This window comes from Agelaius tricolor, unplaced genomic scaffold (genome assembly GCF_023055355.1).
Source record: "Agelaius tricolor isolate 1412-34295 unplaced genomic scaffold, bAgeTri1.0.p SCAF_79, whole genome shotgun sequence".
Classification (NCBI taxonomy): domain Eukaryota; kingdom Metazoa; phylum Chordata; class Aves; order Passeriformes; family Icteridae; genus Agelaius; species Agelaius tricolor.
Window position 1 is genome coordinate 771,828 of NW_027269339.1, and position 14,725 is coordinate 786,552.

The 14,725-nt window shown below is 36.4% G+C and overlaps 1 protein-coding gene across 3 annotated transcripts in view; it reads left to right on the forward strand.

Annotated features, from left to right (window-relative positions):
- Window positions 1–14,725, forward strand: part of HERC2 (HECT and RLD domain containing E3 ubiquitin protein ligase 2) — a 104,535-nt gene that overhangs the window by 24,676 nt on the left and 65,134 nt on the right. For 2 of the 3 annotated variants that reach the window (XM_071418248.1, XM_071418249.1), the window contains exons 5-18: window positions 2,266–2,485; window positions 4,209–4,309; window positions 5,053–5,209; window positions 6,015–6,125; window positions 6,441–6,612; window positions 7,172–7,345; window positions 7,960–8,148; window positions 8,757–8,908; window positions 9,703–9,860; window positions 10,307–10,420; window positions 11,789–12,040; window positions 12,904–13,097; window positions 13,630–13,830; window positions 14,454–14,682. In XM_071418248.1, the coding sequence (XP_071274349.1) occupies window positions 2,266–2,485; window positions 4,209–4,309; window positions 5,053–5,209; window positions 6,015–6,125; window positions 6,441–6,612; window positions 7,172–7,345; window positions 7,960–8,148; window positions 8,757–8,908; window positions 9,703–9,860; window positions 10,307–10,420; window positions 11,789–12,040; window positions 12,904–13,097; window positions 13,630–13,830; window positions 14,454–14,682 (2,424 nt within the window). The remainder of the gene's footprint in view (window positions 1–2,265; window positions 2,486–4,208; window positions 4,310–5,052; window positions 5,210–6,014; window positions 6,126–6,440; window positions 6,613–7,171; window positions 7,346–7,959; window positions 8,149–8,756; window positions 8,909–9,702; window positions 9,861–10,306; window positions 10,421–11,788; window positions 12,041–12,903; window positions 13,098–13,629; window positions 13,831–14,453; window positions 14,683–14,725) is intronic. The other variant, XM_071418250.1, reaches the window with a different exon arrangement.

The window sequence follows — 14,725 nt, forward strand, 5'->3', positions numbered from 1 at the left end:
AAGAAATGTATCTTTCTTAGTTTATGTAACACCTGGATGCCATTGTGGCTGAGTGAAAGTGGTTAGAAAGGTTTGCAGTTGCAGACTTTCAGGGAAAGTTCCTTGTGAAGTAATTGCTGGAGGATTGGAGAGTAGGTGGCCTCTGCTTGTCCTAAGTGTTTCTTTCTAGTAGTCCCCATGATGGCTTTTTCATTAGTGTGTTGTTTTGAAACAAAGTGCTTTTTCATTTGAGTCTTCAACTCTCAGAAGCAATTTTAGAGACTTTCCACAATTAGGTAAGTTGCCAGGCAGGAGTGAAGGACAAATCATGTTGCTCTGTATTACTTGACAGACTGCTGAATCTAGCACCCAGTGCTTGTTTTCTGTAGCACCAAACATAGAGCCTTTTCCTCAAACAGAACTGTTAAAGTGCCTTCTTTTTTCTTCATTGACTATTTCTTTACTTTTCCTATGGATATGAGACCATAATTTGGGAATTAAATCTGCAGCATAAAATTATTTGTTGAAACAGTGTTACGCAAAGTCTCTTTGTGAAGAGGAGAGCATGGTCATTTTCTACTTTGGTGTTATAGCCTGGTGATATTTTAGAGGGTGATAGGTCTTCAGTGTTCAGGAAGGGAGGAAAAAAGTCCTGACTTATGTCTTCTTTGAATGGTTTGCCTAGAGGGATCATGAAAGTAGGATGTCAGTATTGACTATGTTCCGTTGTGGTACACTGTGAGATGGTTTTTTTTGTGTGTGTTTTTGCTCTGTGCTACTCAGTTGTTTGGGAAATTTTGTAGAGCTAAAATTAAGTGTGATGTGGCTTTTTATAAAATTTCTTGTTGATTTTGTCATATTTCTTGTTGTTTGAGTCAGGATGTATAATTGTTGCTGTCACTTTTATCTGAGAGGTCTAGACTGCAAGGTCTAAATTGCAAGGAATATTTTTTAATCTGTTCTTTCCTGTTGGAAAAAATAAGTCCCTCATAGTCAGGTGGAAAGATGTGAATTGCCTAGGGGAAGGAATCTAACACATTATGAAATGGTGAAAGGTGAGTAGCAATGTTGAAAACAGGCTGGGATGCTGGCTGACAGCAAACCCTAAGTGACTGTGGAATGTGATCCAGTGGCAGGAAGAGTTACTTGAATTCTTTCCTGGGTACACAAAGATGGGGGACAAAACCTTGCAATAGATTTTATAGCTGCAGTTGCAAAAGAAGTTTTATACCTCCTTAGATTAAAACATTTAACCATAGAGACTGCCATAAAAGTGTCTAAATTTCTATAGTTAGGAGGCACTTGTTCTAAAAACAATGTTGATTTTGCATGATTTTGGGGTTGGTTTTTTATAATTATTTTGAAATGTGTCCATCTTCTCACATTGTTACATATATGCAGACATATGGGGTTTTTTCCATACCCCTAGTTAGGTGTCATTTAAAACAAAGATACTTCTGTGTAGCTGCCAGGCAACAAATGTGGTTGGCTTAGGGACAAGTATAGTAATGCAGTGCAGAGCAGAGTGGGGTGGCTCAGTGACCAGACTGTTAATGAAGGGAAAGAAAAGAACTCCTTTAGGAATGCACATTGTTGGTGTTTGTCTTAGGAATTGAAGCTACAGAGTACATAAAAATACAGTTTCCAAATTTTTATTTTAGAGTGGTTTTTTGTTGTAGTTGTTTTTTACACTGTACTTGTTACCATCAGTTACTAGATTAATAGGACTTTGGGCTGTTGCATACTTGCTGTGGTGAAGAGAAAGAAGAATTAATATTCTAGCATTGGTATATAAGTGAGATCTTTTATTTGCTAATTGCAACTGAAAGCATCTTATGTTATTTATGATGTTGTTTCAGAAGCATAGCAGGTCTTGGCAATGATCCTAGAGCTTCTGAGAGGAGTTTTATAACTTCTGAGGAACTTTAGATAATATGTAAAATGAAAGCATATTCTTGTGGGGACTTGCAAGGGACTTGCCTACACTTAAGAGAGACTCTGAGGTTGGATGATAAGATGTTGTTGTCTAACTTGTTTTTTTGAAAAGCATAAAACATTTCCTGATGTTTTAATTTCAGACGTGAAATATGAAGCTTTAGATATGTCTAGTTTTGATGATAACCTGTGTTTGAACACCTGTTTTATTTATGTCATACCATGTGCATTAAATATAGAAATGGGGAGTTCCACTGGGTTCAGACATCTGGTCAATTTACAGTTTTCAGTTTGTCTTTATTTTTCTTGCTACTGTATATAACAAAGAGGATATTTCTCTCTGATTCTCAGACGTGAACGAACTGAAGGAATGCCTCCAGGTACTAGTAAAGGAACAGCAAACTCTGGCCACACAATCTGCAACAACAGCTCTCTCAGCTATGAGGCTAAAGCAGAGGCTGGTCATCCTGGAACGATATTTCATTGCTCTGAACAGAGCAGTTCTTCAGGAGAACATCAAAGTCAAGTGGAAAAGCGGTAGTGTTCCTCTGCCTGCTGTGGATAAGAAAAGGTAATAACACATGCATGAACAAGTTAATCCATTAGAAAAGCCATAGAAAGGTTATCAACCTGTCTGTGAGGGCTTAATGTGATTTATTCCTTCTTGTGAAACATTAATGATAAAGAAACTTCATATTCCTTAAGATGGCTTTACCATACTAAGTGGTGTTCCCTGCCATCAGTCCTCCTTCTTGCCTGGTGCTTTCTTACAGTATCTCTGTTTGTACTAGTAGGTTTTTATTGTAATACATTGCTGTAGATATTAAACTTTGAGCTATAAGTATACATTTATTGAAGTATTGCTTTTGTTCTGCTCAGCTAGAAAGTATGGAGAAGCCTGTTTCAGAAATGGTGCCAATGGAAATTACATTGTTTGAATAACAATATATTTTTGTCAATAGTTGCTCAGTTAAATAGTTGCTCAGCTCACAATAAATTAAAAAATACAAATACCTAAAAGCAGAACATAGAATCTTAGCTTGGGTGCGAAATTATGTAATTGTGCATTTTATATGCAACTGTTTAATACAAATACCAAAAAAGCTGAACATAGCTCTCCTTAGTTTGAGTGTAAAATGATGTAAATATACATTTTATATGCAACTGTTTCAAGAGAAGTAACTGAGTGAGGAATCATCTGATTACTTTCATGTCTGGATAGCTGTCTAGACCTAAAAATAGAAAAATCTATCAGATAAGGCATTAAATAAAGTTTCAGTAGCTGTCTGACACAACAAGCAATTTGTCTAGAGAAATTTTTGTTAGATTGAATCTCTAGATTCAGATATGAAAGGAGAATGTAAGTAGATATCACAACTAGTTATTATGGAATTGGAGTTCTGACAAGGATATCTTTGTATAGACTGTTCCCTTGAAATTTTTTTCAGCTCTGATTAAAAAGAGTACTGATATGTTTAAATTATCAGATTGATAAAAACGCAAGTATAATTTTTTGAAAAAGTCCTAAGCTGTTCACTTTTGTTTTAATCTCACAACAAAACAATCTAGACTTGGTGGTTCAGTGTTGGAAGTGGTGGGGAATCTCCTGTTGCTGACTACAAAGGGGAGCTTATTTAAATTAGTTTGATTGTCTGCATGAGAAGTTAGCAGAAGTGAATGTGAGTCCAGTGAATATTACCAAAAGTTGAAGCTATTTCTCTTCCTTACACACACAAGTACAGAAACTGCAAAGAGATTTTTGGCATTGAGACTTGAATAGAAAGATAAGTAATGACAAAATGGGTGAAATTTATTATCAAGAATTAAAGATGAATTTAAAAAAATCTGCAAACTTAGTTTATGCAGTCCAAACTAACCAAAAATATAGACTTCCTAAATAAATAATTAGTACATGAAGTATCTTAAGTTTGTGTATTTTGAGTAAAGCATCATAATTTCACTTTGAGTAACTATGGGTATTTTTTTGGTGGTAGTCCATTATGCTGGTCTGGTTTAAATTTTTCTCTCTCAAGCTTTTTGATTTGGACATTGAATTATTTCTTTGAAGTAGTTGAAGTTGAATTTTGGTTGCTGACATTTTGATGTTGTTCACCTTGTTTCTCAAGGCACAGCTATGATTCTTTACAAGTAAAAATTGTGTAATTGTATATGCATGCATATGGCTAAATTATAAAATAATCAAATATATGTTATAAAGAATAATAATAACATAAATATATATCTATTATTGTAATACAGATTTATTGAAGCTATTAATATATAATTTTATTTAGCTCAAGACCTGTAGGCAAAGGTGTGGAAGGACTTGCACGTGTCGGATCCCGAGCAGCACTTTCATTTGCATTTGCTTTTCTTCGTAGAGCCTGGAGATCAGGTAGGTCTACTCTTGAGCATTTTGCATATATATTTCATTTGAAGCCATGTGACTCATTAAAGTGTGTGTATCTGTGTTAAATATTGGCATAGCACTATAAATTTGTAAATGATGGATTTGCATAATTGCACTCATGTGATTCTGTGCCCAACAATGTTGTTACTGATCAAAACCATCCAAGCCAGCATCAATGTTGGGTTTTTCTCAGGTATTTTATGCTGAGGAAGGTAAGTTGGGCTTTCATGAAAAGAATGGATTTTTAATGCTAGACTTCAGAAAAGTTAGATTTATTCTTCAGACAAGGTCAAGCCACTATTATTACATGATAGCAGCAGCTTAGACAAAGCTTTGGATGTGAAGCTTGTGTTTAGTTGGTGATCCTGTCAGCTATTGTCAAATTGCAGAGGTTGGCAGAATTGTCACCTGTGCCACTAAACCTGCCTCAGGCTGCACCATTTGGTCAGATGTCAGGTGTGGGCTTACTCCAGCCAGCCCTAGTTCTCCTCTTTTCTCAGTGGCTGCATAGTGAAATCAGCTGGTTTGGGTTTTCACCTTTCTGAATTTTATTTTATTTTGGTGAAGATTTCTTCAGAGTCTTGCAGTCAAATGTTCATGTGAAAATTGAGAACTTTGTCCATAGCAAGTAACTTGTGTTGAAAAAAAGCTCCACAAAATGTTGTGTACAACCATTTCTCTAACCTCTGTGAAGGTGGGGATGTAACTGCTCTTGCTGTGTTCCTTAGGTGAAGATGCAGACTTGTGCAGTGAATTGTTACAGGAATCACTTGATGCACTGCGAGCTCTACCAGAGGCATCCCTTTTTGATGAAGGGACTGTGTCTTCTGTGTGGCTGGAAGTGGTAGAAAGAGCTACTAAATTCCTAAGGTCTGTTGTGACTGGGTAAGTTTCTCTTTTTGAGCTGTTAAGTGGCAAGCTTGCATCTCTCAGAAGCTGGGGATATAAACATAGTGATTTATAGAAAATTTGAGAGATTTCCTTCCTTTTACAATGTAGTTATACAAGCAAGCAAAAAATTAATGAACTATTGAAATGATGCTATTTAAATGTGATTTAATGATTTTAGCTGCTTAAGAAAAATCTGAATTGGAATATTCTGAATCACTGCATGAAATTTAGCAAAAAAATTGTGTTTTACTAATGTAAATATATCTGCAGAAGAATGCTTTGGTAATGCTATGTATATGCACTCTTACCTGTGCCCTTCAAGTATAGTAAAATAATACAGATTTTTGTGCATGAGGGAAAACGCACTCATGTTGGACTTGGAACAGTCCTCTGCTTTTCCCTGTTATTTAAGTAGGCTTCAAATTACTATCTTTTTACAGTAGTTACTAGAAGTTACTAGTAGTTACTAGAAATGTCTTTTGAATACTGGAACTATGTCCTTAAGGTGCATATCATAAAACATATTTGAATTTCACCTGTGAAAAATGTTTTTCATGTTCTTAGCATGTTTAATAGAACTGTAGATAGATAGTGAAGCTTGGGGTGCTTTTAAAGCCTAGCTGTCCCTTTAAAATTTGATCTAGTTTGGAATGTGTGGGCTTTTCTTCTCAGCTGTTTTCATCACCCCTTTGATATTTTTCTGTAAGTTTAGTGGTTCTTGGGGTGCTGTAGATGAATTTGGTAAGCAATTGTGTATTATTTCCTCTTAGTTAATGTATATTGTTTGACTTTTAAATAGAGATGTGCATGGAGCTCCCAGTACCAAGGGGCCAGGAAACATTCCTTTGCAAGACCAGCACTTGGCACTTGCCATATTGCTTGAACTGGCAGTGCAGAGGGGTACACTAAGGTGAGAAGCATGAGCACTCTGATTTTCGGCTGTCACTGTTGGAATGGGCTGACAGGCTTCAGTTTTCATGAATTTGGGTTTAATGTAATAATTGTTGTTCATATGCACCTTTTCACTAAAGCAGTGGTGACTGAGACCTCATACTATCTAGACTACAAAATCCATTTTTTGTATTTTCATGAACTGTTTAAAACAGAAAGCCCTGGCATCTAATTTTGCTAAACTTCAAAATGTAGAGATTGAATTGTATGGATAACCTAACCCAATGGTTTTAGGAATGCTTATTAATAGAAATTGTTGATTTTTTTCTTTCAGCCAAATGTTGTCTGCAGTTATGTTGCTGCTTCAACTGTGGGATAACGGAACGAGGGAAACGGATAATGAGCGATCTGCACAGGGAACAAGTGCACCCCTTCTACCTTTGCTACAAAGATTTCAGAGCATAATATGTAATAAAGACATGCCCAATACTGAGGAAGAGATTCAGGTACTTAGTCTTGGTTTATTTAAAAAGGGGCATTATGTTGGAATGAAATTTCATTTGCCTAGCTAAAATAATCATAAAATTATCCAAACAAAGTTGATGGTGGTGTTTTCCATGTAAGGTGTATATATACCATGGTCATTTGGTTTTCATGTGAACATTTGAGTTTCTTGAGGTAGGGGGAAGAATGTCACAGCATGATTAGAGGTGAGCATTGTGTTTTGTAGTTAGTGCTGATGTGATAATGAACTTAGATGTGGCTAAGTAACTTTTCTGCATATTTGGATTGTTTTTGTGTTTAAAATTAATTGAACTATGACTCTTTGTCATAGTTATTAACTGAGGTTGATAAAACAATCAATTTTATTATGCTTATAACTTTCTATTTATACCCAATCTGACTATTTTGTCGACATTCATGTTTCAGATTTTTCTCTAATGTGAAATGTGCGGAGTTAATTAATTTTCTCTTATACTTGTGCAGATAGTCATCTTATCTAAACTTTGTGTAGTCTCAGATATACCTTGAATGTTTTTCTGACTGCTTTTTTCTCTTTTCCAGCTCCTGACTTACCCTCTAAGTCCAAATGAAAGTTTTCTGAGGTATCTGACTTTGCCACAGGACAATGAGCTGGCCATTGATCTGAGACAAACAGCTGTGGTGATCATGGCCCATTTGGACCGCCTTGCCACCCCTTGTATGCCTCCACAGTGTAGCTCTCCTACATCTCATAAGGTAATTTTTGCAATATCAAATACAGTAAGATGTTTTCCCTAAAAGCATCACTCAATTTCAGAATGCAAGGAAAACATCTCCTAAGATTCTTCAAATTCCTTTCTGATTTTCACAACATAACCTTGAATTCTGAAATTTGTCTTACTTGGGTAACTTCTATTGCATCAGCCCTTTTTGAGTGAGCCTTGGAGTGCAATTTTATGGTTTGTGAACCAGTCTTTCTTACCACACTATGGCTAATTGTGCCATATTTTGAGCTGTTTTTGTGTTTCTCAGAATAAATCCTCAAGACCAGACTTTATAAATGTTGGGGGTCTGAATTACTAGAAAAATAAAAGAAAGAAAAAAGTAAATGCCAAACTTTCCAATCTGAAAAATCTCTGAATCTCTTACCATAGACACTTATTGCTCATTTAGTACCAGACTGAACTGAATATGATGCATGCAAGTCTTTAATTTTGATATCTTATAATTAGGTAGGTTTTATTGACTATTGGAAAGAAGGACAGTCTCAGATTTAAACACATTTGGTATTTAAAAAATAATTTGCTCTGTGGATTTTACTAAGCTGTTCGTTTCAAAATTCAGTACTTACAGAATTTCTTATTTCCTAGGGATCACTGCAAGAGGTCATTGCTTGGGGATTAATAGGTTGGAAGTACTATGCTAATGTGAGTGGTCCAATTCAGTGTGAAGGACTGGCCAACCTTGGTGTGGTACAGGTTGCTTGTGCAGAGAAACGTTTTCTGATATTATCTAGAAATGGAAGAGTTTATACACAAGCATATAACAGCGACACTCTGGTGAGATTTTTACGTGTTTTTAAAATTTATTCTGTATTACTTCATAAGTTTCCTCTTCTAAATATTTACAGTTTCTTAGGAGAGTAGATGGAGGCATGCTGATTTTTTGTGAGCTTTCTGTGGTGTTGTATTTGAACTTTCAGAAGCAGTGGGGTTTGTCTCTTGGGTCGATTTGAGGAAAAGCATATGGATTCTGTAATTTCAATCATGCTAGAGGTTATGAATACTATGATAATTGCTTTTATTGGTATTCTGGCCTTGGTAACTTCACAAATTGGAAGATATGAAATGGATTTTATTTAGTGATATAACTGTGTCCAAGCTGTGTAGTTTCTCAAAGAAAAATACACTGTAAATAGAAGCCTTTGTCACTAAGATAGCCTGTAATTTTAAGTTAAACACCGTTTTCATATGTACTGAAGACCTATAAGAATGGGAACAAATTACTTCAAAGCATTGCTTTTGTCATGTTTAACCATTTTTTTCTTCATGCCTTCACCTCATTAATTTGAGAGCAAAGTTTTGATTAAATTGGAAATAGGAAAACTGTACTTAGTAATCTGCAGAAAGCAGATTTTGTAAGCATATTGCTTTTGCTTGGTTTACAGGGACCACAGCTGGTGCAGAGTCTAGCTTCCAGAAATATTGTGAAGATAGCAGCACATTCAGATGGGCATCACTATCTGGCTTTGTCAGCAAATGGTGAAGTTTTCTCTTGGGGTTGTGGAGATGGTGGAAGACTAGGTCATGGGGATACAGTGTATGTATTAAAAATAATCATAACATTTATTTGCAAGTATTCTGAATTCTTAGTAAAAATTATTTTGTTGTGTATATAGGCAATGTTCAGCATTTAACATTTGGCTGTTACTGGACAAAAGTTACATTCTCCCTGCTTGTTTTCTCTGTCTGGAATATTCCTAGTTGTCTACTGATGCTGCTTTCTGAAATTCTTGTAGGTGGAGGTGTAGTAGTGAGCACTGTTATCAGGCCTTTTATCAATGGTTTTATGAATCCAGATCACATTTTCTCTGAAATGTTGACTCACATTCCAACACTCACATGTTGGAGCAGGGTCATTATTTTTTATGCAGTCGTGTTGTACATTATTCCATTTTTCTGAGACATTACTGTCCTGCTTTTGTGTAGAAGCAGTCTTCTGCAACAGTATTGTATAGGAGGTGTGCATCAATACATTTTAGATTTTATGTGTCTTCCCCCAGTGCAGAATTCCCTCTGAGGCAGGAGAGACTACACAAAGGTTACCAGTATCATGAAATTAATTGGTCAGATATAGTAATTAAAAGTAGTATTTTTAATGATAGACAAATATTTTTAAAAAACATTGCATGAACTTAATTGAAAACAGAAATTGCAGTGGTTTGTTTATTGTTGAAGAATTTGAACTTAATTTTGGCTTGTATTTTGTTACTTCAGACTAATAATAAGACGTGCAGGTAAAATTGCAGCAATTCTAACAAGTATGTCTAGCACCTTTTATCACCTACTCATCAAATCACCTTTTGTGAAATATGTCACCTTCTCTTTAAATAGCCCTCTGGAGGAACCTAAGATGATATCTGCTTTATCTGGGAAGCAAGCTGGAAAACACGTTGTTCATATTGCATGTGGAAGCACCTACAGTGCAGCCATTACTGCTGAGGGAGAGCTGTATACTTGGGGACGAGGAAACTATGGCAGGCTTGGTCATGGTGAGTTGGTTGATAGCTTCAGATAAGTTGTTGAAGAATTTAGTGCCTGTTGCAAATGATCTTTTATCCCACCAAAAGCTGATTTGTGAACATTATGTGGCTTCACGAGAATTGAAATAATTATGGGAGGGATTGTCTCAAACCCATTAAATGCCCTGAGTTATCTGGAAATAAGCAACTGCATGGAGAAGAAAAATCTGCAATGTTCTCTGTTCCTTTCCTCATGAAGCTAAGACTATTTCATGGGTTAAATCCTTGTTGGATGTCTCTCAGAAACCATACAGGAGCTTAGTCATGATACTCAAATCTGAAAACAAAACTAAACAACGCTACCCTGCACCCACACAATAAAAAAACATCCAAAAGCAAAGAAGCAAAAAAACCAAACAAAAGAACCTGTCAGGCCTTCTGGGTTTTGCTTCTCACAGAACCATTTTGTTTTGAAGGTTCCAGTGAAGATCAGACCATCCCAATGCTGGTCACGGGGCTGAAAGGACTCAAAGTTATTGATGTGTCGTGTGGGAGTGGAGATGCTCAGACTCTTGCAGTTACTGAAAATGGTTAGTAGCAAAACAAAACTTAAAATTTTAAGTGATTCCTTTTACTCTGAAGATATTTGTACTGAAGAGATGCTTATTTCTAGCAGCTTGAATTCTGTAAGAATTTGAAGCTGAAATTCCTTCTGGAGAATAAAATATGTACATTTATACATTTTGTATATAATGTTGCAGAGGTATTTCCATGCATAGATATGCAGTATGTTCCTTATGAATATGTAAATATATTGAGTTATGGTGTATGTATATTTAATGTAAATGTAATGGACCCACAAAATAATACATATATGTGCATGTGTCTAAATTTTATTTGTGACTATATAAGTACAAATATCTCATGTTGTCACAAGAGCCAGAATTCAGAGTAGGAGAGCTGTCTCTCTTAATCCTTTGGAAGTGTAAAAGAGAAGCAGCATGGAAGTTCATCTTTCCAACATCCCTGACCAAAAGTGCCTAGGGTTAGACAGATTCAAAACCTGCATTTCATTGTGAGGTCAAGCCCCAAAGTCATCTCTTAGAAAGCAGATAGTTCTTGGAGGTCAGTTGTTCCTTTGAAATACAGCTGGTTAATATGACCTGCATTATTTAAAAACTGAAATGTTTGCTCATACAGGAAATGGAAACCCAGATTTTATCAAATTTTTTCCTCTCTTTGATCTCTGCCTTGCATGCTTCCATTGCTTATCAGAGTACCTTAGGGACTCTGCTGATGCGGGTAGGGAACAAAAATGCATCAGAACATAAAAAAAAGACTTTCTGTTTGGGCATGCATGGGTTACCATTCTTGAACCATAATTTTATTTACTGCAGATGCAGAATGACTTGACTGTTTCTAAGTTTCCACATCAGGACTTAGATTTAGTAGTGTATTTCAAAAGAACATGATAAATGTGACGATTTCATTTCATTTTGAGAAATGTTTGAATGATATAAATTGAAAATTAAAATAGGTTTAACAGAAAATTTGGCCATTGGATGTAGAAAACATTTTGTAAGTTCTTATAAATAATTAAAGAAAGCCGTTTTTAACTTGCTTGATTTACAGTAAATCCTATGCTTCATTTATTTTTAAGAAGGACTTTCCATACACTGATAGATTTTCAATGAATGTTATATATTGCACTTTTTATGTTTAGTTTTGTCAGCATGACTATTTTTCAAATATTGTTCTTTATTATTGCCACAAACAATTAGAAATTAATTTGGAAATAGAGTTAAAATAGAGTTTAAAATAGAGTTTAAAATTTGTTGTTTAAAATTTGCTTGTTATAGAATCTCAGATTATGAAGAATTTATTTGTTAAAAGGGGCGACTTAATTGCATGAATAAAGCAGTTCAATTATATTTTGTTTTCTTTCTTCTGATTTAAAGGCCAGGTGTGGTCTTGGGGTGATGGAGACTATGGAAAACTGGGAAGAGGAGGCAGTGATGGTTGCAAAACTCCCAAGCTGATAGAAAAGCTTCAAGATCTGGACATTGTGAAAGTGCGCTGTGGGAGTCAGTTCTCTATTGCTTTAACCAAAGATGGCCAGGTCTACACCTGGGGGAAAGGTGACAATCAGAGGCTTGGGCATGGGACAGAAGAGCACGTTCGATATCCCAAACTGCTGGAAGGCTTGAAAGGTAATTATCAGAGTTGGAAATGCTCCAGAGCTCTTTCTGTGGTTGGAGATTTTTACCCGACACAAATGAACTCTGCTTTGAGTCATGGTACCATGTACTCTGTCATATTTTATGCTGGTAGCATTGAAAAAGGTAATAATGTGCATTTCCCATCACTTCTTTACACCTACAAGATTTTAGCAGGCTTAAAGGCACTATATTATGGCCACTTTAAATGCTGCATGTCTTGTGTTCTCCATATGCTTACTGCTTTTCTTTTATTAGGTTCACAAGAATGCTACTTTAAAGCAAGTATGTTTGCATTGTCATGCAAATAAATATATATAATATATGCTTAGATTAAGGCAGGTGAGTAAAATAAATGAGAATAACAGACAACAAAAAATGTCACAAAATATGTGTTTGACTTTTGACCAGTTTGCAATGGTGAGAAAATTACTTCCTTCATTTGGGAGAAGACCTGAGGTTTTGTCGGGGAAGATGAGGAAGAAACCTCTTTTATAGCTCTGTCTTTCCTTTAAATCGTTACGCATATATTTTGAATGATCTAAATGAGAATAATTTTACAGTCTCTCATCGTACATGGGGAGATCTTGAAATAACTCCCAAAAAAGTTTCTAAGTTGAAGGGACACAAAGAAGAATAATTTTTTTAAACTTGTAAAACTTCTGTACTTATCTGTCTCTTGGTTTATGCTTTGCTGTACTCTTCCAGTCCATTACTGAGGCAGAAATGAGCCTCATGACATCCAAGGCATGTTCCTAGTTAAGCATGGCTGTAATTAGTTTTCCTTACATCTGCTATTTTTCTGTCCATGATTGTTGTATCTAAGTTATATTTTCCACATCTAACTTTCTGATCAGGAAAGAAAGTGATAGACGTGGCAGCTGGATCTACCCATTGTTTAGCACTGACTGAAGACAGTGAAGTGCACAGCTGGGGAAGCAATGATCAGTGTCAGCATTTTGATACTTTGCGTATCACTAAACCAGAGCCCGCAGCTCTCCCGGGATTAGACACAAAGCACATAGTTGGAATTGCTTGTGGACCTGCTCAGGTTGGTTTTAATTTTGAATTCTTTGGTTTTACTTCCCACTGAGGCTACTGTTCTGTATTATAATCCTGGTCCTTCTTTCTGTGCTTGCGTGACTTTTTGTATTCTTCCTTATTCTGAGTAAATGAAGGCTTTGGAAAAAACAAATCTTGCACAGTTGTTCTGCCAAAAAGGGGTGATCAGCTTTCCCTCTGTTGGGTGTTCTGAGAAGCAGCAATTTTCCTGTTTTGTTTTGTGTGATACAGCAGTTGAGGAGATGTCAGCAGAAGGTTTCCTATGGCAGAAGCAGTGAGGTATCTGGACTGGGTTTGACAACGCATTGGAAAATGTGATAAGAGAGTTCTGGATCTGTATGGATTTATCTCTGTTTACAAGGATGCAAGTCAAGCATTCTCTTTGATAGTTGTGTTGGTATTATTTCCAAATCATCTATTACTGTTTGAAGGCAGATTTAGCTTTACACTCCTGTCTGTAGTCAGTGTCATATTTAGAAAAAAACAAACTGTGGAACTTTGTGTATTGTTTCCATTTATAGAGTTTTGCTTGGTCATCATGTTCAGAATGGTCAATAGGCTTGCGAGTACCTTTTGTGGTGGATGTTTGCCCCATGACATTTGAGCAGCTGGATCTGTTACTGAGACAAGTGACTGAGGGAATGGATGGATCCTCTGACTGGCCCCCTCCTCAGGAAAAGGAGTGTATGGCTGTGGCAACATTAAATCTTCTAAGGCTTCAGGTACCTTCAATTTCTTACACTTCAAGCAGTCATTGAGCTGAATGTTTTCACTAAGTTGCTTGGATGGAAACCATGACCTTTAAGTGCCTTAAAGCACTTCTATTGATTTTAAAAAGTGAAATAACTACACTATCATTTTATATTCTTTGAAACTTGGCATCGAGTGGTTGTTTTTTGATCTTCTTGACAGCTTCTGAGTTTCATTAAGAATGAACTATAAAAACAGTATCTAAATGGATTAAGCCTTGTACAGTCAGAGATTCTGAGCATTTTTAAGATTTCTAAATAACATATTTAAAAGTGAATTACCTCTTTAATTGGAGTCTGACAGTCACTGAAAATGTGCTGTTTTTTCTAGCATAATGTAGTGATGCAGAAACAGTTTAAGTTATTCTTTAGGTTTACTTCAGGTCTTTGGGGCTTATAGCTACCATTCATAATCTTGTATGTAAATTCAGGATATAGGCGAGCCAGCATTTCCCTTTAATTTTACAGATTTGCAGGTGTAAGTTTGTATCTTGGTCACTGAAGTTACTTGCTCCAGGAGCGACTTCCTGCCAACCCCAACAAGTTCGTATCATTTATTAATTAAAATTTACTTCTTTTTTTTTTTTTTTTTCCAGCTTCATGCTGCCATTAGTCATCAGGTGGATCCAGAATGCCTTGGCTTAGGTTTGGGCAGCATCCTGCTCAACAGCCTGAAGCAGACAGTGGTAACATTGGCCAGCAACGCTGGGGTTCTGAACACGGTGCAGTCGGCGGCGCAGGCGGTGCTGCAGAGCGGCTGGTCTGTGCTGCTGCCCACGGCCGAGGAGCGCGCCAGGGCGCTCTCAGCGCTCCTGCCCAGTGCAGGTCGGTCCTCACACTGAAGCCTCCTTGTTTGGGCCTTGTGTTT